This window comes from Galleria mellonella, unplaced genomic scaffold (assembly GCF_026898425.1).
Source record: "Galleria mellonella isolate WM207_F2 unplaced genomic scaffold, CSIRO_AGI_GalMel_v1 utg57, whole genome shotgun sequence".
In the NCBI taxonomy this organism is placed as follows: Eukaryota; Metazoa; Arthropoda; class Insecta; order Lepidoptera; family Pyralidae; genus Galleria; species Galleria mellonella.
The window spans coordinates 10,339,371-10,366,874 of NW_026442119.1; the positions used below are offsets into that span (position 1 = coordinate 10,339,371).

Consider the following 27,504-nt stretch of genomic DNA (forward strand, 5'->3'; position numbering starts at 1 on the left):
TATTTATTTAACTTTAGTACTACGTACAATTTATCGCATGTGTACATGTGATAAATTGTACGTAGTATATACATATTATGTAATTTGTAAAATGATTTCATTTTTAAAAATTAAATACCTTTGTAGACTTTATACAATATATGATATTATAAATTAACTACTAATTGGAATTGGACTAATTTGGAAATATTATTTTTTTATCTAATATATTATTATAGTCCCAAAAAAAATATTATTATAGTCGCTTCAATAATTTAGTCTTTAAATTAAAATAGTTTTACCATAATCAATTTATGAATACATTGCAGTTCTGTCTAAAGTCTGAGGTACTTTTTCTAGGAATTTATTTTCATATTTTTTTTTTTTATTACCAGAAAAAGAGTTTATACAAAAGTCGTCTAGTTGGGTACTTATGTGCCATTCATACCTTTGCCATAAAACAGTTGTATTTGTATGGCTACGTTTCAGTTTAAAAGAGGAATTACAGTTTATTCTTCAGGAATGGCAATGCATGAAGGATATCACGGGTAACATAACATATTGTGTTATGTCCATGGTATTGTTCATACGAGAGGAGGTCAAAAAGTTCATGAAATGAGGGGGAAGGGGGTTGAAATTAAAGATGAAACTATTATTCCTTTTCAATATATTCTCACTTAACCTTAGTAATTATACCATTGAGAAAAAAAGGTTTACGAGTATCTTTGCTGTTAAAATAGGCCGAAATTGCAGACTTGACTTTTCATCAACACCAAATTTTTATGATCTCAACTCCTTTTTTATTTTTGGAAATAAATAATAGTCGCTGGGGGCAAGTCTAGGCTGTAAGATGGTGGTCTAATTTTTCAAACGCGCATCGGTGAATGGCAGCCGTCGCAACATGGCACGTGTGGACGGGAGCGTTGTCGTGCAAAAGGAGCACACCTTTTGACTTTTCCTCTTCTTTTTTCCTTGATAGCTTCTTTCAATCTGTACAGTAAAGAAGCGTAGTACTGTTCCATTATAGTCACACCACGATCTTTATAATCGATCAGTAAAATGCCTTTTGTATTCCAAAAGATAGTCACCATGATCTTTCCGGCTGATTGTGACACTTTAAACTTCTTCGGGGGAATTGTGCCTTTTTTATGCCACTGCATCAACACTTGCTTCGACTCAGGTTCATAGTGGTAAACCCAGGTTTTATCTCCAGTAACAATCCAGACCATAACTTCTTCTCTACTCTCTCCTCAGAACTCTAAAAACTGGCGAGAACACTCGACACGCTCAATTTTTTTAAGTAGCCCGAGCATTCTTGGAACCCATCGTGCACTGACCTTAGTCATGCTAAAATAATGATGTAGAATATTTAAAATACTTGTTTCGGATACTCCAACCATTGCTTCTAGCTGCTTCTTCTTTAGCCAGGTTTCTTCTAATACAAGTTTTTCTACTTTTGCGATGATTTCCGATGTGGTGGCCTTAATTGGCCGTCCGGAGTGGGTCATCTTCAATAAACTTTCTTCCTTATTTGAAAAGACCATGCCACTTGTAAACCATAGTTTTATCAGGGGCAGAGACCGCGTAAATTGCTAACAGCTCTTAAAAAATCATCTGAGCGGATTTTCCTTACTTGGTGAGGAACTTAATAACGGCACGATGTTCAATTTTCTTCATACTCGCTGACTTTTTCCCGATTCACTTGTTTGCAGGTCGATAACTCAAAAGTGAATGGCCGATTTGGTTCAAACTTGGTATATATACTCTTAATGAGGTGCTTAACAAGTGACTATCTGGACGAGTAAACTACCCCCCACCAACCCCTCCATTCCGCAAAATTTTTGACCTCCCCTCGTATCTACAGACGATGGTTACCTTTTTATGTTAGATAGGCCATGAGCTTATTTGAAAAAATTTCAATGTACTAATGTTTTACCTTTAAAACAGAAACACAAATAATATGACAAATAAAGAAGTATACCCCTTTCGATTAATAAAAGACTTATCAAAATCGATTTACAATTAATAAAGATATTATGTAATAAACACACAAAAAACATAGTTGAATTGAAAAATATTAATGTCAACACAAAAAATAATAATAATATATCTTTTATTTATTCTTCTTCCAAAAATAATTATTCCAATATACTAAATTGGCATCTTTACTTTAATCAAAAATTATAAAATATATTGTGAATGACAAAAAATTTACATATTTTGAATATAGGTATTGCGATATAAAGGAATAATGTAAAATATATCGCTGGAATTCAGAATATTACTTTATGTCATAATATACAAGAAGCCTTTGATAGGTTTAAATAAGATTAAAATTAAAATTTTGTATTAGAAATGATTAACTATGATATAATTTTATTTATTTATTTATTTATTTTTTGCTTCTGTGAACAATTAAAAATATTTTTAATTATTTGTTTTAATATATATAATAAATGTATACATAATAACATATTATAGCTGTATATATATATATATATATCTGTCTGTTGTCTTTGTTAATTTTGTTAGTCGATTCAATCGATTAGAAATTAATGACACTTATTGGCAATCTCTAACAATTTGAAGTTAAAATTTGTAGATATTTACGTATTTGTTATTATTTTAATTTGGATACTTGAAACTTCAAAGTATTAATTAATTTAAATGTGGCCAATTTATCTGTCGATTTATTTACAAAATATTTGTTATAGTTCTAAATATTGTATTTAAATAAGTGAAATATGTCGAGCATTTATATGTAAAACATGAAATTGTAAATGTTTCTCTGTTATTTATATTTCATTCAGGTAAAGCACACATAATTCTAACTAATTACATTCACGTAAAACTAATTTCAATTCAATACGTAAAATTAATTAAAAATTATCTTGTTCATATTTCCGACGAAACAGCTTCAAGCTATTGTTGTGCAAATAAATATCCGATTGTCTCTCTCTCTCTAACATACAAGTTATTGTATTTTTGTTTCGGACATTGCCAATCTATATACTTTATAATCTAAGGTCAAAAATATATTTCTCTGCTCTGTGTTTGAGATATACCTATTGTGTGTAATTTGTGGTAGATTGAGCCACAGATTGTAGTGTCTATGTCTAAATGTCTAAAGATTGATCTGTCATATTCATCATAGAAATACTGTTAACTATCATATTGTATCCACATAAATAATAATAATAATAATAAAGGCATCTTGTATTAATGATAGTATATTATTACAATAAACAATACAGGAGAAGTTGTTTCATAATAGAGATGGAGGTTTTGTTTTCTTTGGATGAACCAAGTAACCTGTGGTTTCACCGAGAATGGCGCCTATTTCTATTCTATAGAAATAGGGCAGATCAAGGAAAAAGGTGTCGTGTCGTATCAAGAAGTAAAGAGACTCGCTGAAAATAATAGTGAACGGCAAGAGTTCCGCCGATAAGGGCGAAGCTCTTAAATAAGAAATGAAATGGAAGGATTCCAGTCACCATAGATTGAGAACAATATCTAAAACTTAAATAATAAAACTAGATCAAAAACAGTCGATCTTCTGTCACTTAACCATAGATATAAAGAGATCCTATACTATGATTCCACCCGCAAGCTCGTGATTGGTGTGTAAAAAACGGGTGACGAATATAGTTACCATCTCAATAAAAAATTTTTAGCTAAATCGTATTTACGTTTCGGCATATTATAGTAGAAATTTATTTTTTGATTTAATTATCAATTTTCAAAAACAATTGGACAATTTTGGTTGAATATTTAAAAAGTGCTCTGCTAGCAAATTAAAACGTTAATTATGTAATGATATTCTTATTTTTTTTGGCAAACTCCAAAAGGTAGAGCTAAAAATATAACGGGCTGGACAAGCATAAAAAGGGCTTCATAGAACCTCAAAAGGGCTAAGTTGGCAACACCGTTCGTAATGCTGTTCGCTGACTACTGGCCGGTTGCTAATATTAATTTTACAGTAATAAAAATTATAGATTATTAATAATGATAAAATAGAAGTGACTAAACGTCGTTGTTAACGCAACACCTGTATATAAATCTTATCATGTTGTCACGATTGCTTAGACAATTTTTGTATAATCTCATACATTTAATTGTGAGTGTACTTGTTGCTGTTCAAAATGTTTATCATCAATTTTGGGATATCAAGTCCAATTTATTTAAAAGCGAAGTCACAAATAATGATATCAAGATTATTCTGAAGCTTATTACAAAAATGAACAAGAAGCTCAATCATTTAGTGATTTTAGCGGACACTGATCATCATTCACTCGCAGACCTCGCTCGAGTGGTAATTTGGAGTCTCATAGCTGGAATACCTTACGTTAGCTTTCATGATATCACAGGTATACTAACCTTGTATATAAGTCTCTCATTTTCGACTTGAAGCTATTTCTTAAACTGTTTCAAATACGCGATAGAAAAATTTTGGTACGAGCGGGGTTTTTGAACCCACAACTTGTATGCCATGCCACTTTACTTATCAGATGAGCTTCATTTTGTTCTTTTGAGGAGGTTGTAGGACAAAAAAGTGCGATTTTGAAATAATGGGTGAAGAACAATGATTCACTGCACCTTTATTAATATGTATAAAAAAGAGGAAATATGTTACAAAGTGTTGTATGGTATACTTCAGGACTTCTGCAAATAGTTGACATGTTGTATGTAAAAAATATTTTAATTCATCTAAAGATTACTTATTACACACGTCTGTGGAATATTTTGTTGAAGTTTTTCCTAAACTGTTAATTTTTGTTACCTTACAAATTAAAGAAAATTATATCCATAAAATATACACCACAAAATATTTACTTTGTTTCTGAAAAAGGCTGAAAAAAAGAACATATTAATGTCTTCTATATATCATTCAGCAACGACCCACCATCATATTACTTTGCTAGAGAGCTTTTTCTATGTCTATATCTTTTTACATCTTAATGAAACCATTTGCAGTTTGCTACTGTAATTGTCTAGATTTTTTATTGAAAAGAATTATTATGAAGCTCCAAAAAATTTTTTTATTTTTTTATTTTACCTACCACTTTTCATTAGGTGGGCTCTATCAACTTGTTTGCCATTGTAAGTTGCATAAAAAAAAGAAATACTATTATTAACAACACTATAAATTAGTACAATAAATTATATTCTATTATTATAAACACTTTTTTCTTTTTAGGTAGACCATTGAGTGTCACATTGTTCTGATTGTAGAATCATATATACATAGATATTACTTTAATTACTAGTTTATATCTGTAATTTATTCTTTTAGGTGAATTAAGACACAATGAAGAGAAATTATTTCGTGAAGTGGAACGAAGTAAAAAAGGAATACCTGGTTTCATTAAGTGGTCTAAAATGCCAGATTTAAATGGCTACACCAATGGAGTTCAAGGGCATACAGTGGTAATAAATATATTTTCAAATTCTGATGGACGACCAACTATCGCACAATGTATACAAGATATAGCAAAAGGGACAGTCCATTGTGAACGGAAATCTAGTGAATATAGTGCACAAGAACTAGGAAAAACTTTAGCATTATATTATCCTTCCATTCCAGATCCAGATTTAATCTTATACTCTGGATCATTATGTTGTACAAAAGGCCTATTACCATGGCAAATAAGATTAGCCGAATTTATTCAACTTTCTTTAGATTATCATATAACTATTGACAGCTATGTAAGTGCTTTGTATAAATACAATAAATATGATCAAAGATTTGGTAAATGAAAGTTATTACATGCTGTTATGTATATACTAAAAATAGGCCTAAGTGTAAGTATTTATATATTGCTATTTTAAACGGAGGTATAAGAAAAAATATTCTTGTTATCCTATGAGGCATTTCTCGATTATTTTTGTTGTGGTAAATATAATACAACATGCCCATATTTCGTCAAATATTTAAATCCAATGTGGAGTCAGTAGTCAGAGTAATCCAGTTGTTGATGAAATTTTCAATCACTGGAAAAGTTGTCAAAGAAAATGTATAGTTTTTAGTGTAGGCCCAATTTAAACTTTAAAACATTGGGGTATGAAAGTTGGGAAAGTATATCATTAGGCCAAGTAAATATAAACTTCCACAACTGAATTTAATAATAAAAAAAGATTTATTTATTTAGAACAAGTTACAATGTTTTGTTATAAACAGAACAAAAAAAAATTTTTATTGAGTAGTTGTGGGTATATCAAACCGCTTACAGTACTTACTTTTTTACAGCCATTGTACCTCTAAAATATAATCTTTAAATTCCATTTATAATGAAAATGTATTAATTTATTTATCAAATATATTCTTTATACTGTGCCTAAATAATAATAATCAAATTCTACATGGTAGTCATTAGTACTATCTAGCAATTGTAATTTATTAGAATACCTGTAATAAATAAATGCTTTTAGGTACAAAATATGTGGTATATTATTTTAAATTAAAAAAACCAGCTGAGTATGGAAAGCCATGTAATGGAATACCATTACATATTATTATATTATCTATGCTACAGTGGCCTGTACAGAGGAGTAGATGACTCAAGTCATCAATTTAATGAAAATTAAACATGTCATTTTTAATTACTTGTAGTGACGACTTCCCTAATGTAATGTTATGATGCTTTATAAATGAGGTCCCAGGTTTTATTGTTCGAAATAATTTAGAATTTTTTTTTTTTTTGTATTGGCTTTGGTCTGTATATTCCGAGTTGTTCCTTTAAATTTTCGTTGCCTGGGTCCTCCCAGGTGTGATCGTGTGACACTTATTACTATAGTAATATTAATAAGCAATTAAAATCAGAGTTGGACTTAGTTGGCGCCCCTCCCCTGAGGAAAGAAACCGAGATCAGCATCTTTTACTCGAGGTGGTGACTTTGATTCCTGATGTGAAAAAAAGTCATCGTGGATTCCCACTGCTCACTCTAAAGTAAAATTTCTTTCTTAGATCTCAGTGCGATATCGAATGCTTAAGCAGCACCGCGCCGTTAATTAGAAATGCAACTTATCGAAAAATGAGTCTCATTTAAGTTCAATGACTAATCGCCCGGTCGAAACCTTTAAAATATTTTGACTCGTACATTTTTAGTCGTTGGATGATGGAGGGGCGTGCCATGTTATCGCGACAATCTATACTGATTAAATATCTTCTATTTTGTCGGAAATAAGATAAATGAAACGTAAAATTTCGTGTAATAAAATTTTATTTGTTGGAAAAGGTAATGAATTCATGAATTGTAGTGCACACTAAAATACTATAGACAAATACTTGAATATGTACACGCGAAGCAAGCATAATCGCCCGACCTGTAAGAAAATAAATAAAATAATATATCACAATTTTCACATTTTTAAAGACTTCATAAATCTCTTCTCTATAACATTTTTTTTTTTTTGTATAGAAGGAAATGTTACAAATTGCGGTGGAACAAATATTAGATATCTGAATTTTATATATTATTTACAACTATTGCACAGTAAACACGTATTATTATTTTTATGGGACACAGAAGCCTCCTTGTATTGTATATCATATCTGGGAAATTACATTCATTGTATTCCATATTTTCTATCTACACAAACAACATATATGAATATATAGAAGGGGGAACTTTACTATAATGTTAATTCAATATAAATGAACATAATAGTATATATTCGTAACATAATTTTAGAATATCTAGAAACGTGCCTACGGAAGATATTTCTCGTTATTTTTAATTGAAATACGAAATAAGTATGTCAATAGCAACATGCGAACAAAATAAGTATGGATGTTACGCAGATAAAATTATTGTCGACAAAAAAGAAAACATACTAGATACATTAACTACCTATCTATATACCGAAATCCTATGTTCTTTAAATTTCTTAATAAAGTATGTCAAATAAACATTGTTTTTATAAAAAAAAAAGTATGGTGTTGCAATAACAAAACACCTTATTGTTCTGAGTTCAAAATACATGTCGTTGTCACATTAAAATCACTTATTTGTAAAAAAAAAAAAAGCAGTCAAATACCGAGCAAAGGTCAAGGTTATTTCAAATTTACTTCGAGCAAAAAACATTTTTAATATTTCTGATATCTCTCATCATCAAATATAAGCAAAATTGAGTATGATTTAACTATACATAATTATTTACATGTTGCACACCATAACAAATGTACACTATGTGTTTAAACAACTGAAGATACAACCTGCAGCATTTGTAACCTGATGTTCATCGGCGGTGTCGCGAATGGCTGCCGCTGCGCGATCGCCGCCGGTCGTGCTCCCTAGACCGCTCATACCTATCGTACTTGTAGTCTCGGCTCGACCTCTCGTAAGACCTGTCCCGCTTCGAACTATCCCTGTCGTAAGACCTCTTCTCTCTTCTCCGCGAACGATCCTCGGAACGGTCGTGGGAACTTCTCCTCCGGCCTAACCGCGAATCGTAGCTGGTAGATCGAGATCTCTTCGCGCGCTTCCTGGGTCGTTCATCGTCGGACTCATCCCTATATTTATCTTTATGCGACCTCTCATAATCCCTACTCTTCGTCGATTTATGCCTATCATAATAATCGTCTTTCTTTTTCTTCGATTTCTCATAGTCATCCTGGTGTCGCGATTTAGAATAAGAGTTTCTGTCGTCAGACCTATATTTGTCTTTCTTTTGTTTTTCCTTTTTGGATTTCTTTACAGAGTCATTAGAACTAGATCTGTGTTTGCGTTTTTTGGAGTGTTTACTTCCAGATTTAATTTCCACTTCGCTCTCTGAAGAGGAATCTTTAGAGCTGGAAGAAGAATCGTCTTCCGAATCACTGGATGACGCAGAACTGCTTTTGTGGTTTATTTTATTACTACTTTTTTGAGGACTAGGCGTGTAATCTTTCTTGCCTTGCCTTTTAGGTTTCTCCTCAATTATAGTTTCTAATTTCCTAATACCATCAACCCTGTCATTCGATTTATGATTATTCCGTTTGTCTTTAGAAGAGCGACGTTCTGTAATCTTTTCCGGAGTGTCATTGTCGATCGGGGGAGGGGTTGCCGATGAACCTGTAATTAGTATTATTTATGTTGCAATCTGTTGTTTCACCATTTATCAGTATTTACGCAAGGTGAGCAATACAGATAACACTGATAACAAACAATTGTATTGGGTTACTGATTAGTAATATTTATTTATATACTGTTATCAATTTTAGTAACCAAATGTGTATCAATTTAGGCTTATTGCTATGCTGACTTACTTCTGAGAGCATACACTGACAGTTAATTAGATTAGGATGCAATCACTTAAAGTTACGCTTTTTCATTTTGGTGATAGGTTAGAATATAATATTGTCATCACTCATATAAAACCAAATAGATGAAAAAAGTCTCAGAAAATATAGCACAATATAATAGCGCAGAGTTCTAGTAATAAAACTACATACCAATTCACTAGTTAGTTAGTTAATGTGTCACTAATATCCTCCGTTAATGGGAGGAATTTGTGACAGCAATGGGACAATAATGGGTTGATATGGCATTTTAAATATTTCAAAACACATTATATAAATTTTAATCCTATCCTATAATTATTATAAAAAATGCTAAACTCGTGTACTAAATTTCATTCAAATTCAACAGAGTAGGTTATAACCTAAGTTATTACACAGAATATATACTGCTTCACGCAGGTGGAGCAAGAGGACAGCAGATTTCAAATATTTTAACAATAGTACGTACCGTAAGAATGATTTTTTTTAGTTGTCTTCAAATTATAATTTTTAATCTACAATTAGTTTAAAACTAGAAATAGTGAAAAATTACAGTTAAGATGTTGTCATACTTTTCGTCATAAATACTCTAAAAGAATATCGAAGTGCAGTTCACTTACGTGACTGCCTCGGCCGGTCTGGCGTGGCGCCACCTGGCGTGGACGGTTCGTCGGCTTCTCGAAGCTCGGCTCGCCGCACCTCAGCCTCAATCTCCCGCGATGTCCGCTCGAACTCCTGCCTCTTCCGTTTTATTATTTCCTGCGCACACACAATTCAAAATTTAAAGGATTGATGTAAAATTGTTCTTAATACATGTCTATAAGTTGTTTTAACTCTTGTATTAATTATAAGTGCTACACTTTTGTACAGGTATAAATAAATAAATGTAATTTTGAAAAGAAATAATATCTTAAACAACAGCCTTCACACATCTCGAATAAAATATGTTTATTTTGAAGAGTATTAAGAAAAACAAAATTACTAACGCTACTCTTAAGTTTAAAATTCTTCAAAAACATAAAATGTAAAAAAATGCCATGCCTCGCAACGCAGTTTTTACAGTACAAAAAGTTATATGATCTCATGTAAAACCAAGTCAGTTATTTCAGTTAGTGTCTTTGAAAAATCATATCAATATTAGACAGCTTTATTTCTATAATAATTATAACTTCATAATTGCATGTTATCATAATTATAAAAAAAAAAAAATCTAAAATAATTTAATTTAAATATAGTGGTTTACATCTATTTATGTCTAGACATGAAGACAGATGCCAATAACCTTACCTGCAACTGCTGATCAGTTAAATCATTCCGTTCGTCTTCGTCCCCACTCCCCTCGCTGCTGCTCTCGTACGCGCCCAGTCCTGCACACATACACTAACAATAACACTATGTTGTTGCGTACAGGACTTCGGCAATGACCTAATTTGCCATTTTTACAGGTTATTATAATTTTTTAATTCACATATAGTATTGTGAAAATGTGTGCGTGTGTGCTGTGTGGCCACCTTTTTTTAACATATTGGTCAATAAAATTTAAATAAATAAAATCTATCATTTTGTTTAAGTTTAATGTCAATGGATTTGAACGAAATTCAGCTGATAGATTGTCTATATCTAGGATGAAAACAAGAATACTTTTTATCGTAATTAATAAGTGCTTTATAAAGCATATACATTATTTGATAGGTCGATCCCTAAATAGTCTTGCCAAGTTTCTGATTAGGTTAATTTAAACAAAAAACAGTGAAATTCCTTCTCATTGTGTATATACGATGCTTTTGGTGTATATAAATGAATTGTATTAAAAATTGTCCAATTCAGTACTTGAATAATAGTAAACAGAAGATTAAAGTGAAAATCCTGTATCAATGGCAAGTTACGTCAAACCGGAGCAAGATAAAAACAATTATACATGAAAACGATAAATATATGTACATATATTTTTATCTATAACATCTAAAGAAAACTCTGTATTTTTCTTACCAATTTATCCACTAAACACAATGATGTGTAACATTGTCGATTTATATGTGTATTGCCAAATTAGTCAATACTAGAATAGGTTATCTGACGCGGCATGGCTGAAATGGAAAATTTTTGAACGCACAATGGCAGTTTTCTCCAAAAGCAAATTTTAGCTTTCTTTATTAATTACAGACGATTGACGAATACGAAATAAAAAACGGCCATTGACGTGAAAGTGGAACGATCTGGCAAACATTCTGATACCAATAACATTGTTAATTCACATCTTTTTATATTGTATTATAAATTGTTACTTACATAACAAATTGAAAAATATATAAAATATGAATACAGCAGAGTTACATGCCTGTTCCACAACGAGCGTGCTATAAATAGATTAGGACAGTTTGCGAGACATTTCCGTGGGCCTAACGTTAGGAAGGCAACTTACCGAGCCCACTGGCGATAGCGGCGAGTGCCTTGGACTTGCTTGCCTTCATGGCGTTGAGGCGCGATGCTTTTACCATATAAATAAAACCAACATTAATCACACACACCAAATGTATTCATACAACTGGCAACATCTGAAATAAGACTTCATTAGCGATGAAATAAGACACAATTTGGCACATCACATTTCTTCAAGTTCACAAAAAATAAGCTCAAAACGTGAGCTAAAAAATACACAGTGTAAGATCACAGTATCAGTCAATACACAAATGTTTCTCGTTCTATAGAGTAATGTCTTGGCATAGAGCGTCGGGCCGTTTGGTATAAGCCTATATGAGTGGAAATACCTTGTGCGGCAGTATACCGGGCCATTTCTTCCTGGCTCACCATATGAATCTCATGGTCTGTCACCTCAAGCAGGATTTCTGTAAGTGACCGACGGACCGCCAACATCTGATAAATAAGCAATTGATTTTTAACATCATGATCAATTCTATGTGTAGCTTTGAAGTCTGGAACCCGATATGACATGACTTTAAAGGAAGCGAATGCTGAAATGACTGCAAGTAAAGAAGGATACAAGACAAAAATACAGACCACAAATAATTGGGACAAGGACAAGAAAATAATAACCATTTATATGTTTGATGACAAATAAGAATACAATGTGTTATCAGTTCTTTTTAGTTGTTAACAGTCATTAAAGGAACACAGTACACTAAAGTACTAGAAAAAAAAAAATCAAAATAAATCCATACAAAGCCATCTGGCTTGCATCTTTAATATTTTAAAATATGTATGTCTTAAATAAATGTATATTCTACAACAGGCTTCATGCTTTACCACTTCCTGCATGATCTCCTCTTTACTCCTCTTGATTAGATGAGGCTGCTCTCGTTCTACACTTGCTTCCTTGGCATCTGCTTCCTCCTGGTCTGCTAGAGTAGATGATGGCTTTACATCTTTTTCTGATTCTTCACCATCTGAATCCGATTCCTGCATTAGAAATATTAAAAATTTAAATGATCAGGATTAAGTACATATGCCAATTGGCAAGTCAACTACTTTTTAATAAAAAAAAGTTTTCCAAAGTACCATTAGGAAATAAAATTGTTTCTTTAAATTTTGAGAAGTAGTACAGATGTTGCCAGTATGAAATCTTGAAGTATGAAACTATCTAACAAAATTCTGGTAATTATTTGGTCCAGTTTTACAAATTTTGCAAAAAGCTGCAAAAATTATAATGATTCTACAGTAATTCTATGATTGCAACACATTGGATTTTGCAAAACATACATAAATAAAAAAAAAAAAATAGAATTTTAACTTACAAATTTGCTCTTGGGTGGTGGTAAGGGTTGTCCACTTGCCTCAGCTTTCATTCTCTCTAATTCCTCTTCTTCTAATTTCTTTTTCTGCTTTTCGGCTTCCTCTCGCGCCTGTTTCTCCTGCTCCCTTTCTATTGCTTTTTGTTTCTCACGCTCCATTTTTTCAAGACCTTATTAAAATTAAAATATTAATTCTCTTTTTAAATGAATTAAGTAATAAAAAAGTTTGTTCTTTTTAAATGTAGATGAGCACTAATATGGGACTAACATTGTTCAGGCAGTGATTGGTAGTCTGAACAAAATTTTTAAAATACATCTTTTGTCTACATTTTTATTAGATTATATAGATTAATAGTAAGGGTTTTATCTATTTTTTTCATAAAGGAACAGAAGACAACAGTGAAGTGGGTAATATTTTAAATGATTAAATATATAGTTAATTTCAAATATTAACTTTGTTTACATATGTTTGAAATTCACAATCGGGACTTAACGCGTTTGCAAATACAAATAAATAGTACATTTATATCTTTTATTGTTGTTGACGTTTCAATAAGGAAGATGGATATAGACTTTCAAAAGCATGAAACACAGTGATTTAATATACTCAAGTCACGCGACAATTTATTTAAACATAATGAGGATACCGTGAGTACGGTCTGTGGGGTAAAAGGGGTAAATATAGACAATTACCTCAAGAAATTGCACTGACTGTAAAAAAAAGACGTCACTTACGATACGTCAGCAATAAAAATCAGGTAGGTACTACTTACCTGCAATCCCTTTGAGATGGGTGCCTATCGTAATTTAAAATATTAAACATACCTTCTCTTATCCATGCTGGCAGTTGCCTTCGTTTAGCTGCATCAATGGTGGGCGTTGGCATCGCCGTAGGAATTACTATAGGTTCTATTACTGGCATCATCATTGGCGCCTTATCCCTGTTAGGTAAACAATGGTAAATTAAATTATTGTGCAGTGGAATGAAAATACAGTGTTACTATATTTTTTTTAACACCTGGATGTTATAACCATTCACAAAAACCAGTGTAAGAGAAGGAAAACTTGACACAAAATTCTACTATGTGAATTAGACAGCACAGTTAATATAGGCTAGTATGTATATATATACTTTGAACACTATATAAGCAACCTCTCTAATAAGCAACATTTTTCATATTTTATATATTGTACTTAGCTTAGTTAGTAAAAGAAATAAGTAAAAATATTTTCCAGATGGTAAGTATTTTTATACTCCTTTTTTCCTATAAGCGACATTTCCCAATAAGAAACTTTTTTTATTGAAATTGGTTCAAATGAGTTGCTTATATAGTGTTCACTGTATATATATATATTCCATTTTATGACAAAACACCAGAACCCAAAAGCCGATTATAATTATTATCTAGGATACGAATGGTCAGAAGGTAGTTTTTTTAATGGATGAAAATGGAATGGTAACCTCATCTGTACTATCGGTATACACTGGCAGGGCACCAGTGTAGGATAATAAGTGAGGTTGAAAGCAGGTCAGTCTCTGGCCATTGTGACAAATTTTAAATTAATTAAACACAATGGTTTCCAAGCGGAACCATGACCTGATAGGGTATATTGCCAGTAAAGGGGTTGAAAGAGCCCCTGACTATAAATTCTTTTCCCCGGGTCAGATGGTGTCAATGAAAGTCAACAAAATATTATCTCTATTAAGTTCTCAGGGATCTATGTTATGGATATAGGATTTCCAATAATTTTACATTCACATCATATTAGAAGATGTGAAGCACTGATATTATTTGAATAAAAAAAAAACTTTATATTAAAAGAGGAAGAGATAGGTCCAGTAATACAGTTAAATTGATATTTGATATATTCATTCATTTTTAAACTTGATTTTGTGCATCTTACTAGATGCACAAAATCAAGTTTAAAGATATACATTAAAAATGATATTTTTATATCACATGCAGGCCTATATTATCATATTAATTCCTAAGGAACTACAGTGAAGTTCATTTAATAAACCATTAAATATATATTCCTTGAAAGGTACCTTTGACTTCTTGAACTTCTTGAAGACTTGTGATCACGATTCTTGCTCTTAGATCTTCTATCCCGGCTGCGGCTGCTTCCTCTACTACCACTGGAGGACTCTACCTGTGGTGCAGTCCAGTATCCATGCTGGAATGTTGGTGCTGGTACAGCATTAGATGTGTATCTGAAGAAATAATATCATACATATGATAATGAATAAGTTGTATAACCAATATATGTACATATTTATTTAAGTTTAAGCCTATCTGTTTCACATTTATATAAACAAAAATTAATTACTGTTTGTATGTAAACACACCATTTGGAGATTGGCTGCATTTATTTATTTCTTTTTTGTTGTTTGTAATTGAGAGTATAATGTCTATATAAAAGAAAATGTTTTAAAAATCTGGCTACAATTAAAATATAATTGTAATTATATTAAAAATTTAAAAAACAAAGTTTTAGATTTTCTAGATATTGTCTTCATTTATATTTAACTAGCAGCCTGGTACATGCTTCGCTATGTATAACATGAAATAACATTTTTTTTATTTTAACATCAATATCACTGACAATTTGCTTTAATCGAAGCACATCCAAGATGAAATGACTGCATGAATGATATAACATGCTTGTACTGTTAACATTGGAAAAAGTTTCAATATGACAGCACAATCCCTATCTTAAAAAAAGTTTGTATCTGACAAAAAAATCCCCATTAACAAAAAGATCCACCATTTATTGAATTTATTTGTTACAAAAAATGTGATAAATGAAGAACTGTTAGACCGATTTTGATATATTGGATAGGTGAGCCCGTTCTTGAGTTATAAAATTATAATGAAAAGTGGCATTAGTTAGTGGCATAAGTTCTTGAAGAAGAAAATTGGTAAACAAATATGTTTGTTTTTAATTAATAATAAGTTATTCATAAGTTATAATTTGACCATACCTCTTATAGCAGGGTCCAAATATTGCACACACTCGAATAAATGAATAATCATTGCAAGAATCCATGAGTTAAGCAATTTTATTAATAAAGTAACTTACCCTGCCATAGCAGTAGCACCATCTTGTGGTACAGTATAACCATCCATGAGAGGTGCCATGGCCATAGAGTTGTCCGTCACCATCTTAGGGTCCACAGCTCCAGTTCCAGGCCATCCCCATCCTGGATGTAACATGATTAACAATTAAATCTTTAAACATGCAATTTTAAGCTTTTAAACATTTTAAATTATATAAATACAGCACATTATTCAAACAGTGAAATTAAGTTCTTTTCATTAAAAAAATAATTATTTAAGAAATTGCATTTGGTTGTTTCTGCTGATTTAATTGATATGACATGAAATTAGATCCATATAACAATAAGGATCAACATAATAATTATTTTTATTTTATTTATTTGGTACACATAACAGAAGTTGACAAATACAAACTTAAACTATAACATGCAAGTACATTAATGTATTGATCAGGTGCACACAGTATGATCCAATAATATATTCAACTGCAACATGCAGTTATTAAGCATTTTAATTTTTAAAAATATCATAAACCATGAAAAATAGATCAAAACTTAAAAAAATATAAGCTATACAATTTGAAATACATTAGCTAGTAGTTATAGTTACTAACTCACCCCACTGATTCCAATTGTTGCCCCATGTATTAGTTGTAGAATTCCATTCAGCGCCAGGTGGTACGGGCACTTCAGAATTACCGTCAGGATTCTCTACCTCCATAGGCGCTTCGCCTTCTTCCGTGTCGGCTTTTATCGATGGCGGCGGAGGTGCCGTAACGATTGCCGCAGCTTCTTTCATAGCGATCCATTGCTGAGCAAGGGCGGCCCAATCTACCTGACTAGAGTCTACGTTTTGGTAAGCATTGGGATTTAAGGCCCATTGCGTAGGATAAGCAGGGTTTGCGGCATCCTTGCTAGAGTACATGTTGTGAAAATAAAAATTTATTTACACAGTTTCCTAATTTTTAAACGTATTTATATCGACTATTAATTTAATCACGACATTAGCACCCGTTATTACTATTTAGTACTAAGAAATAAGAAAATGGAAAAATACTTTGATAAATTTGCAAACCATTCTCACATTCTACATTTCCTATTTCACAGACTATATTTTATTTTTTCAGTGGATGTAATTTTTTTTTATTAATATGTTTTACGGCTTTAGATACAAGTCCTTTTAAGCCGATTTCATAATTTAGTATATGTATGTTTTATGGTGTTACTAAATATATTTTTAATTAAAGAGTACACACATATTTAGATTTTAATACAAAAGCATATGTGAAATCATGAAATCAAAGTTTTTGGAATAGATGAAACGCAAAAGTCCATATAGTGTGTTATGTTAGAAAGGGAAAGACATAAAAAACGTATCCGCTGTAGATATCTGAATAAAGTAGCAGGATAATTATTTTACATTATATTTATTACATTTAATTCATTATAATTTAGTGTAAGCACATTTGTACACTGACAGGGATTATGGAAATGTTGCGAAGTTTTTTCAACGACCTTTACCGAAAGCAGCTGGCATGTATATGCGAAAAGGTGGGTCAAGTCACACATACATGCTTATGAATGCGTTTGTTAAGCGTCCTGCGTTATTACCCTACACTGCGTTTGCCTGTACGGGATCGCCACTCAAGAACCTTTCTTTTCTATGTATTATCGGTTCTTTGAGCTATGTGATCAGCCTATTATTCTTAACATAGCCTTGTAGAGAGGAGGCGGGGAAGGGATTGGTAATAATGCGGACTACCAGTAAAATTGCTAGCAATATACCCCTAGTGGTACCCCCTGGAAACCATTGTGCTAAATTCCACATATATTCAGCACGATGGGCTCATTAACCTGCTTTTTCATTTTAACCTATCATCCCTCAGTGGTGCCTTGCCAGCGTATATCATTAGCGTAAATGGGTTTACAATTACATCAGCATCCATTAAAAAAAATATAGCCTTGTAGGAAAGTAATGGATTGTCAGTAATGCGGTCTATCAGTCCCGTTTCTGGCAATATACTCTCAGGTCGACCTCCACGTGACCTCCCCCTGGAAACCATCGTGCTGAATTCCAGGTGTACATGTCACGATGGGCTAACTTACCTGCCCTTTTATCTCACTACATCTCACTCACCATGAACCACGACCTGCACGATGTGTAGTGTCTCTCTATTCTCAGCTGCCTGTCATATAGCTGAAGGTGACGACCGCTTCACAATCTAATCCCGTTTAGCTGCGCAACCAAAATCTAACCTACAGCTGCCTAGTTAATCCTTACAGTCATTACCTCGTTATTGCCTGGTAGAGGTACGGCTTTAACGACAAACCATCTATGGTGACTATAAGACAGGCGTTGTCTATCAACATTGATTGTGATCGATTCGTGGCACTATTTTTTAACCTATTTCTAAAATTTAAATTGTAACAGCGAAATTGTAAGGATGATCATCATTATATTAATGTAATTTGTCTGCTGCTGCTGCTTTTAAGGATAGTTATGAACTAAATTTCTAATTTTTTATTTAGATTTAAGTAAAAATTATTATAATTTTAGTTTATTATGGTCCATAAAGCAGTAATTTTCAAAATTATAAAATTAAAATATTAAGTTGAAAGTTTTCTTTGTGTATAAAGATATGCTGTCTCAGAAGCGGCTTTATTTTGGGTTTTGGTACTATTTTTAATCTATATATTATTCAAATGTCAAACATGCGTCAAATGTTTACTGTTGATGTTGGCATCACTAAACTTCATACTGTCACTTCTAAACTTTTGTAGTTTTTATATATCTAGATAGATGGCGACATAATAGTTTTGCAATGCGATATTAAAATGTTTTACAGTTTAATGACATGTTTCGATCAAAAATTTCACGTTATCGCTTCTCGGCCTTTTGGCTAAGATCAAAGTGTAGTATCTGTTCTTATCAGCTTAATATCTGGTAGTTCCCTCACCGAGGGACCAGTATATTAAACTGATTTTTGTAAACCGACGTGATGTTCGGGGCTCGCTCCACTCCCGTCACGGGTCGGCCCGGCATTGCAGTGCCGCCGGGATTGGCCCACAAAATTCATATAAAAAGTAAAGTAGGATTCGGATAAAACATACGTATGTGTGAATGTAAATCAATAGTTTGTTTATAGACACATCTTCATTTAACGGTTCGTGAAATTAATAGTGCTTGTAACAATTCGGAGTTTTTTTCGTCACTATGATATTTATTTGGAAATTTATGGAAACACGTCTTTATTTTTGTTAATTTTCTGGTACAAAAATTTATTTACAAATCCAGCGCGCATAACGCGCGGTGCTCAAGCATTAAAAAAAAAACTAACTACAAATTAAAATAGATTGCGCGCTAGTACTTTGACATAGAGTTTTAAACAAAATTAGCGGGTGTATGGGTAAGTATATAAAGTTGAAAGTTAAGATTGAAAGCCCATCATGATGAATACACTTGGAATTCAGCACGATGGTTTCTAGGGGGAATACGTGGAGGTCGGCCTGCCAGGGTATATTGCTAGCAATGGGAACATTACTAACAATCCCTCCTCCTTCAAATAGTTGCGCTTACATGGCTTCAGTTTGAAGGGTGGGATATGGCAATGAAATTATAGAGCATGGAGTCATAACATTTTAGTCGTCAGGAATAGCAACACATGAGGGGTACCATTGGCATATTAATATTTTTTTTTTACAACACATATATATATATATATATATATATATTCTGTAGTATCCATGGTGCTGTTCATTTATACGACGATTACTACTTTCCATCAGCTGGGTCTTTTTTTTATAGGTGATAATGAAATAGTAACCTCACCCGCGCTATCGGTATACACCGGCGGGGTACCAGTGAAGGATGATAGATGAGGATGAAACAGGTCAGTTAGCCCATTGTGACGAATTCAACAAGAATTGTTCACGACGGAACCACGTGGAGGTTGACCTGATAGGGTAATTGCTAGCAATGGGGCTGTCAAACTCCATTGTTAACAACCCCCCCCCCCAACAGGTGGGTCGTCAGCTTGTTAGCCATTCTGAGTGTCATAGAAATTTTTTTTTATGAAGATGAATGAAAGTAAGTTGCGAATTTAGTGTGAATTTTAATATAGCAGTTGACTAGGCTCATTGTGCATCGTGACGAATTCATCTTTTATTAATTACAATGGTTTTCAGAATGAACTGCAACTGCGTAGAGGTTGGCCGACGGGGCATATATTTCCACTCCAAGGATTTATGTCACATTCGGTTTATTTTCAGTGTATTTTTTAAGTTATCAATGAAAGTAATTATCACTTGTTCTAGAATCAGCTGGTTATGTAACTAGTTTTTTATGAAATATTGACAATCCTTTATTTGTCTTATAGTAAGCACGAAAACTGGGTATGCATACTCATAATAATTATGAACGTAACCTTAAATTTGTTATCAAGGTCAAGTCATATAGTTACAAATGAATATTTATAAGATTGATTTAGATTTTCAAAATTTCATTTAGATTAGTTGTTTTATGATAATAAAATGGGAACTCTCACTCACACAGTACCGTGCATCTACGTACAGAGTAATCGTTAAAGTTAACTAACAAAATACTACAAAAGTCGTCTGCTTAGATATCTCTGTCCCTTTCATGTTTGTGCTGTAAAGCAGTTGTTTGCATGGTTGTGTTTTGGTTTGAAGGGTGGAAATGGCAGTGAAATTATAGGGTACATAACACCTTAGCCCAAAAGAAAGGCATCTCATAACGGGAATCTTCGATGACAGTATATTCTGTTATGTCCATAGTACTGTTCATGTTTATAGGTGACTTGCGACTTTCTATCAGGTGGGCGGTAAGCTTGTTTGTTATTCTAAGTAGCATAAAAAGTATTAAAGAATAGACAATTAAGACTTTTACACTAAGCATTTAAGACTTTTAGACTATGATCCTATGTTAAGGTAGGGTATGATCTCTTTGCTTACTTTTAATTTACTAATATCCATTCAATTGTCTAAAAGTAGTATTCTTAATTATACTTTATATCCTATTAGACATTTGTTGAAAAAATGTTAAATGTAACTATAAGTAAGTTGAATGATTTAAGAAGGAAATGAAGATAATACCTGCTCACTTGCCACTGAATAGGTATTATAATACAGATAAACCAAAATAATTTAAAGTAGGCCATTCTCTTACATTTATGTAGAGCCATCTCTTGTCTTTCGTTCTGGTTTTACACAGTACTTTTATATGTGGCGCAATAGTTTTAATTAATGACACTTCATTCGGTTTGAGTATGTAGTTCACTTTTTGTAAATGTTTATTACCTACAGTTACGCCATTTGAAAACTGTTATAGTTCTATTAAAATATAATTAATGGAGTGGCGAGGATAAATAAAATAATTTTATTATACTTAAAACATTAATTTATTCAACCATCGACAATCAAACACAGTATTTACATTTATTCATCACACATACACTCCGGTCAGTTACACAATAGGTACTAGCATGTACAAGCTTACATAAAATTAAAATTAGACAGTGAACTTTTTGTCACGGCTCTTCTAGTGCCGATGCACACAACACTACACTATTGGTAATATCACTTACATTACGCAAGTCTATGTATTTACACTAGTTTTAACTTAACGCTAATAGCGGCTCCTCCGGATCATGCTTTTGGCTATACTTTAGGTTTTTCTTCTTCCACTGATTTTTCTTGTTTAACATCTTCTGTTTTGTGATTTCCAACTTTGCTTTCGCTTTAGATATTTTTGGTGTGATTGTAGTCGTTTCATCTAAGCGCTGCAACGTTTCAATTATGTTTTTGGGCTCTGATAGTACTCTTCTTGTTTCTTCTGAGATTTCATCCATGGTGGCATTCTTGTTTGCATAAACTACAACGTAATGCGAATAGGCAGAGTTTGACGGTGTGTTAATATCGGCAAAGTCTCTAAAGTTAGCAAATTGGTCCTGATTGTAATTCGGTCTAGGGTTGGCTATGTAGCCGACTCCTATAGATGGTCTTCCATGGCCGTTATTGTAAAAAGAGCTGAAACCATCACTGTAATCAGATTCTTCATCATTTTGAGCGAAGAATGTGCCACCTTTGATAATTCCGAAGTTACCAGAGCCAAGAACACTGGAGCTGGCATCGATGAGCGGAGCAGCGGACGCTGTGCTTTGTTTCCCGAAATTATCAACATTTCTATAGTTGCCAAAGAGAGGATAATTCAGGAGAGATCTGTATGAGTTGGGCCTTTGACTGTAAGCTCCTTCATTGCCAAAGCCAAGACCGAAGCTATTTCGCGGTCGGGGCTCAAAGAGGTTAGCAAATGACGGGAAAAAATTCTGTGAATTGCCAACGAGTTCTATGGAATGATCAGTTTGGTCAGCGTCTGCTATAGCATCAGATACTTGGACCCTTTCTTGTAGATTAGACGGTGCAGGTACTGCTTCTGATATGATTTCTGAGGATTCTGCAGTTAGGTCAGTGTCATCTGCAACAAAGTAAAAAATGATTTTAGTACATATTTTAATTTAAATATGAAGATATATAATCTATGCGCTAATATGTTTTTGTTAATTTTTCCGTGTTACTTATAGAATGTTAGTGAGATTTAAGAAAGTTATATTAGTTTTTAATTTCTCATAGAATAAATTATAAATTATCATAAATGCATATAAAAGGTAAAATATATACACCTATACTCTTTTACGAAGTTGAAGGTCAAATAGTATATTTATTTATGTATCAAAAATAATGATAAGTAGAGTCTGACCTTAACTTAAGTAAGTGTGTAAGTGTAACTTCATATGCTTACATTCTGCTTAAGGCTGTAACATATCTGAAGTTGCGTTTTGCTGTTTATAAATTATTCATGCATCTATTGTTTTGATTAAGTCGAATTGTAGGCGTCAAACTTGACATGACACCACGGTAGTATGGTGTAATAAAGACATGATTTATAAGTTTTGTGACGTATATCAGTGTCCTTAGTTGTTTAGCTACCGCATAAAGTTAAACGCATAACATTTCCTGCTTGAATGTACCTAAGGAAGCAAAACACTATGCAAAGGTGTGGTATAATTTTTACATCTCTGTTAGTATTTTTGTTTGACTTGTCACCTTAGTTGTTTTTTTTTAAGTATAAATTGCAATATTTTGTTTCGGTCTGAAGTGAAATCATTGAAATGAAAAGTATATCTGACGATATTAGTTCTCAACCTCCATACGAGTAGATAAGTGATAAATAAATCTATCGGCAGACACATTTTCGTTATTGCACGCATGAAATAAAACAACACGCTGAATATTAGTGTCACGTTCTATCGCATGCATGTATGGTAATAAATTACAATGCGTCAAATGACTAGTATAAAATATGTGAAAGATTACCGTTATTTTGTTATTGGATCATCACAGAGTTATTTTTAAATTGACCGTAAAATCATTTGTGTGCTGATCGAGTTAAAGATGATGAAAGGCAATGTGTCAAAACAATGCTGTAACACACCGCAAAGTAGTTACACTGGTATTCGATTGTACGTACAATAGATTAAGAAATAATGAGCAGTTGAAATTCTTAGAGCTTGTTTCAGAAAATTAGCAAAAATTCTAGCAAAATCACACTATCTCATTTAGGTTAATAAACGTGTCATGTGAAAATTGTATTTACTTATAATAAAATATATAAATTTTCATGTATTATATATAATTAATAAAAATATTGTGTGAGGAATGCGATAGAAGCGATGTAGGTGTCTAAATAAAAAAAAAATTATGTACAAGTAATGTGGTCGTTTTCTTAATCGTTGTTATTTCCATGGTTTTATTCATGTCTATAGTCGACGGTTACCATTATCAGATAGTCAGCTTATTTGCCATTCTATGTTGCATAAAATGAAAACTAAATATTAAGTATGTATGTTCTTAATTACGAAAAATAATTATTATTCGTTGGTTCTCATAAAATGTAAACAATATTATCTGATTAATACTTATGCACAAATTGAAACACGGAACAAAATTAAACAGTTGTACCGGCAGGTAATGATTACTTTACATTAGTCATTAACTGTTGTAATGGACCAACTTAACACGATTAAGTCTCTGATCACAGATAGGTATCCCATTACGTTCGCAGTTACGACCATGTCAATGGATCAATGCACAAGCTCAATAAATATAGTGATACAAGCATGAGCGTAGTTTTCCGTAACATCGAGTAATTCAAGTACAAAGAAAATGTACTTATTACAACACATGTAAGTATTTAATACCTGTATTGCATTGACATTTTGCGGTCTGTGTTCTCGATTTTCTATTACCATATATTATATTACTGTTCTATCTATGTATGTAATATATGTATATTCGAAAGCGGTTTGTCTCGTTACCAAAATGTCCAGTATTATATTATTTATTTATCTGTGTTTCATTACGTATATTTGTTTTTACTTGTGTTTCTCTAGGGAAGGATTATCTATCATCAAAGATCCATACGAGCATCCATTTCAAACGTAGTAAACTACTGGCTGTCTTAGGGGTATGCCAATAATATGGAGTGCCATTATTGCTATCTTCGTTAGCAATGTTTCTCATAACTAAATATCTGTTTTGACATATTTTGGAGTTTGAGTTTCAGACGATCAGTTTTAGGAAGATATTCTTTCTGATTGGTTTACTAAAATTGCTCGACAGGCTCTGTTTGGCACTCGGGAAATCCTTTATAATTTTTTTTCTTAAAAGTTAACATTACAAAATCAAAGTTATTTTGTTAAATAGCAATATAAATTGAATGATGCAGAAAGTTCATCACGCACGCAGTTTCATTGTTGCTTATTTCTTGTTCATGTTCTTTTTTTTCGTTCATGGCTACAATGATAAAAAGTGTTTTAAGAAGTATATTGAAATTTACTTATATTCAGTTTAATAAATGTATTTTTTGTTAATGTAATTTCTTTTTGTTTGTTTGCTTTCTGTTATTAATAATATTATTATCACCCGTTTCCTAGTTAAAATCATAATTGAAATGAAAGAAATAAAATGCAGTTATAAAATAGAATGAAATAGGAAATAGTTTATTTTTTAACTTAAATCCGTCCATAGTATAAACATGAATTATAAGTTTCCTAGATAAATTTATCATTATTGTTTTGGAATTAGATGATAAAAGCTATTTGGATACATTAAGACTGCGAAATTTAAAAATTGGTATACTATGTTTTAATAGCAGTGTGGTACGTTACAATATTATTTTAAATATTATCCAGAAGCATTCAAAATCATTTAACAATTGTCTTTAAAATTAAAAAAGGCATTTCTAATGTTCCCAGTCATAAACAAAGGTTATAACGAAGTTCTTTTCACTCTTTCACTATCAATAAATGAGATACGACTACTATAGACATAAAGTGCTCATAATATCTATTCCGTATCATATATCATCACCAGAGGGAGACTTTGTACAAAAGGCGATTGCTTGGGTACCTCTGTCCCATTCGTGTTTCAACCGTGAAGCAGTTGTGTTTGCATGACTGTGTTTCGGTTTGAAGGGTGGGATATGGCGTGAATTTACTGGGTACAGAGAGAATAACACCTGAATCATCAGGAATGGCAACGCATGGGAGGTATCATGGGCAAAACAGTATACTCTGTTATGTCCATGGTACTGCTCATGTCTATAGGCGACGGTTACCACTTTCCATCAGGTGGGCCGTCAGCTTGTTTGCCATTCTAAGTTGTATACAACAAAAACATATAATCTTTGTAATATATACGTAATGCCCACAAATTGTTACTAATTTTATAAGTGTGAAAGTATATATTTTTTTATTTTTTACCTCCCGCTTGTCATATAGTCATATTATGACATGGTATTTGGAATGAAGAAAGACATTTGGTCGATTCTGAGGTGCTTTTTCTCTAAACCTATCTCTTAACTTAATATTTTAATTTGATTATTTCGTGAAATTACTGTATTATGAACCATCATAAATTAAAATAACTTTTATTTAAATCTATTAAAAAGAATAGTTCATATTGGTTATACCTTACAGTTAAAATTTCGCTGTGATATTAAATTTTAATTTTAAAGATAGGTGTAAAGAAATGGCGCTTCAGAATCGATCTCATTAGTTACTTTGTCTTAGTCAATCCGTATATTTCAGTCGTGCTGTTAAAGTTGCGTATAAAAGCCAGTAATTTTATACTTATTCAATAATTCATTTTCTATCTATTGTTGGCTACAGTACTGTGGATTTTTCCTCGTAGGAGAAACATTCCATGATGGCTATATGGAGTGGTACATGGTTTAATTCTGAGATTTTGTTCTCCGAAGTTTACGAGAATATTTGTTGGACAGTCTTTAATCCTAATTGAATTTTACTAATTATATTTAAATTACATATTCATGTAAATGTGGTAATTTATCTTAATAGGTATACCTACTTACCAAAAAAAATGTTAAAACATTCAATTAAGTTGGAATTCTCCGAGCCACTACGAAATCATGCCAGAGGTCAAGAGAAAGTTCATGGCAGATTCTTTTGTAATAGATACTCGTACCGATAGTTGTCTTAAAAATACGCTTATTACTGTTATCATCGACATTCCCTGATGGGGTTGGAGATTAATTTCATTCTTAGAATAATTCGATCAATTGTTGACGTTATGGAAAATTGAAAATTCAGCTTATGTTTTAGTTTAATCTATCTAGCCTATTTAAGAGCTACTCTTGTCGGTGGAGCTCTTGCCATTTACTATAATTTTCTGCGAGTCTCTTCACCTCTTGATACGACACGATACTAGATTTTTTCTTGATCAAATCAAATCAAAATTAAATCATATTTATTCGCTTGCTATATGGTGATCTGTCTGATATAACTATGTCCTAGTCTCCATCTTCCCCTCCTTTCTTCTATCTTCTATTATTATGTTTATAAGTTTCCTGTGTCATATCAAGTGTCCTAACATTTTTTTTCTTCAAACCCTTTTCCCTTTGTATGTTCTATGTTTATAAAAATCTCAATATTAGCAGAAGTTGAGCCTACCGCAGTCTCTCATATAATCTCATATAATAATATAATTTAATAAATTAAGTTTATTGTAATTTTGAATTCCATTTGTAGAACTTTTACTGATATTATAAATGTTTGAATTTGTTACCTCATGGCATTTTAACAGCTTAACCAAACGCTATAAAATTTGTTATACAGGTTCTATATAGGATGGAGAAAGATAAGCTTTTTATCTCGGTCAGTGATCATATCCCGGTAACGTAGACGAAGTCGCGGGTAAAAGCTAGTACAAATTATATAGTTACAAATTAGAGGCAGATATTTTATGGCTTAGGTAATAATAAAATGAGTAATAAAAGTAAAAAATAAAATTTAAATAGGTGAACAAAATTTTCTGTACGTCAGAATTGTCAGTTATTATCAGTGTTATGAATTAAGGTA

General features: G+C 32.2%; 3 protein-coding genes and 1 non-coding gene across 4 annotated transcripts in view; 2 read left to right on the forward strand and 2 right to left on the reverse strand.

The window, feature by feature from the left end:
- The first annotated feature begins 3,897 nt into the window (after positions 1-3,897).
- LOC113509803 (dehydrodolichyl diphosphate synthase complex subunit Nus1) lies at positions 3,898-6,418 on the forward strand. Its single transcript, XM_026893228.3, has 2 exons — positions 3,898-4,346; positions 5,273-6,418. The coding sequence occupies exons 1-2, from the start codon at positions 4,046-4,048 to the stop codon at positions 5,734-5,736; spliced, it is 765 nt and encodes a 254-aa protein (XP_026749029.1). The 5' UTR covers positions 3,898-4,045; the 3' UTR covers positions 5,737-6,418.
- A 763-nt stretch (positions 6,419-7,181) lies between these two features.
- On the reverse strand, positions 7,182-17,170 carry LOC113509801 (arginine/serine-rich protein PNISR). The gene is made up of 12 exons (XM_026893227.3): positions 16,667-17,170; positions 16,072-16,192; positions 15,038-15,202; positions 13,813-13,928; positions 12,991-13,157; positions 12,503-12,655; positions 12,007-12,112; positions 11,661-11,726; positions 10,526-10,605; positions 9,859-9,997; positions 8,195-9,032; positions 7,182-7,302 (listed from the first exon to the last, which is right to left on the reverse strand). The coding sequence occupies exons 1-11, from the start codon at positions 16,971-16,973 to the stop codon at positions 8,218-8,220; spliced, it is 2,235 nt and encodes a 744-aa protein (XP_026749028.2). The 5' UTR covers positions 16,974-17,170; the 3' UTR covers positions 7,182-7,302; positions 8,195-8,217.
- Positions 17,171-18,928: 1,758 nt separating this feature from the next.
- Positions 18,929-19,121, forward strand: LOC113509942 (U2 spliceosomal RNA). The gene has a single exon (XR_003402081.2). It is a non-coding gene; the product is annotated as a U2 spliceosomal RNA (small nuclear RNA).
- Positions 19,122-21,486: 2,365 nt separating this feature from the next.
- The window catches only part of LOC113509757 (uncharacterized), an 82,028-nt gene continuing 76,010 nt past the window's right edge, over positions 21,487-27,504 (reverse strand). Inside the window, exon 2 of the mRNA XM_026893169.3 lies at positions 21,487-22,541. Within this exon, the coding sequence (XP_026748970.2) occupies positions 21,682-22,541 (860 nt within the window). The 3' untranslated portion in view covers positions 21,487-21,681. The remainder of the gene's footprint in view (positions 22,542-27,504) is intronic.

Excerpts from the sequence above, each read along its gene's own strand:
- LOC113509803 (XM_026893228.3), top strand. The coding sequence starts at position 4,046 with ATGTTGTCACGATTGCTTAGACAATTTTTGTATAATCTCATACATTTA. Across the intron at positions 4,347-5,272 it reads TAGCTTTCATGATATCACAG|GTGAATTAAGACACAATGAA; the intron begins GTATACTAACCT and ends TTATTCTTTTAG.
- LOC113509801 (XM_026893227.3), bottom strand. The coding sequence starts at position 16,973 with ATGTACTCTAGCAAGGATGCCGCAAACCCTGCTTATCCTACGCAATGG. Across the intron at positions 12,113-12,502 it reads AGGAGATCATGCAGGAAGTG|ATGTTGGCGGTCCGTCGGTC; the intron begins GTAAAGCATGAA and ends CTTATTTATCAG. Across the intron at positions 10,606-11,660 it reads CGCTATCGCCAGTGGGCTCG|GACTGGGCGCGTACGAGAGC; the intron begins GTAAGTTGCCTT and ends GTATGTGTGCAG.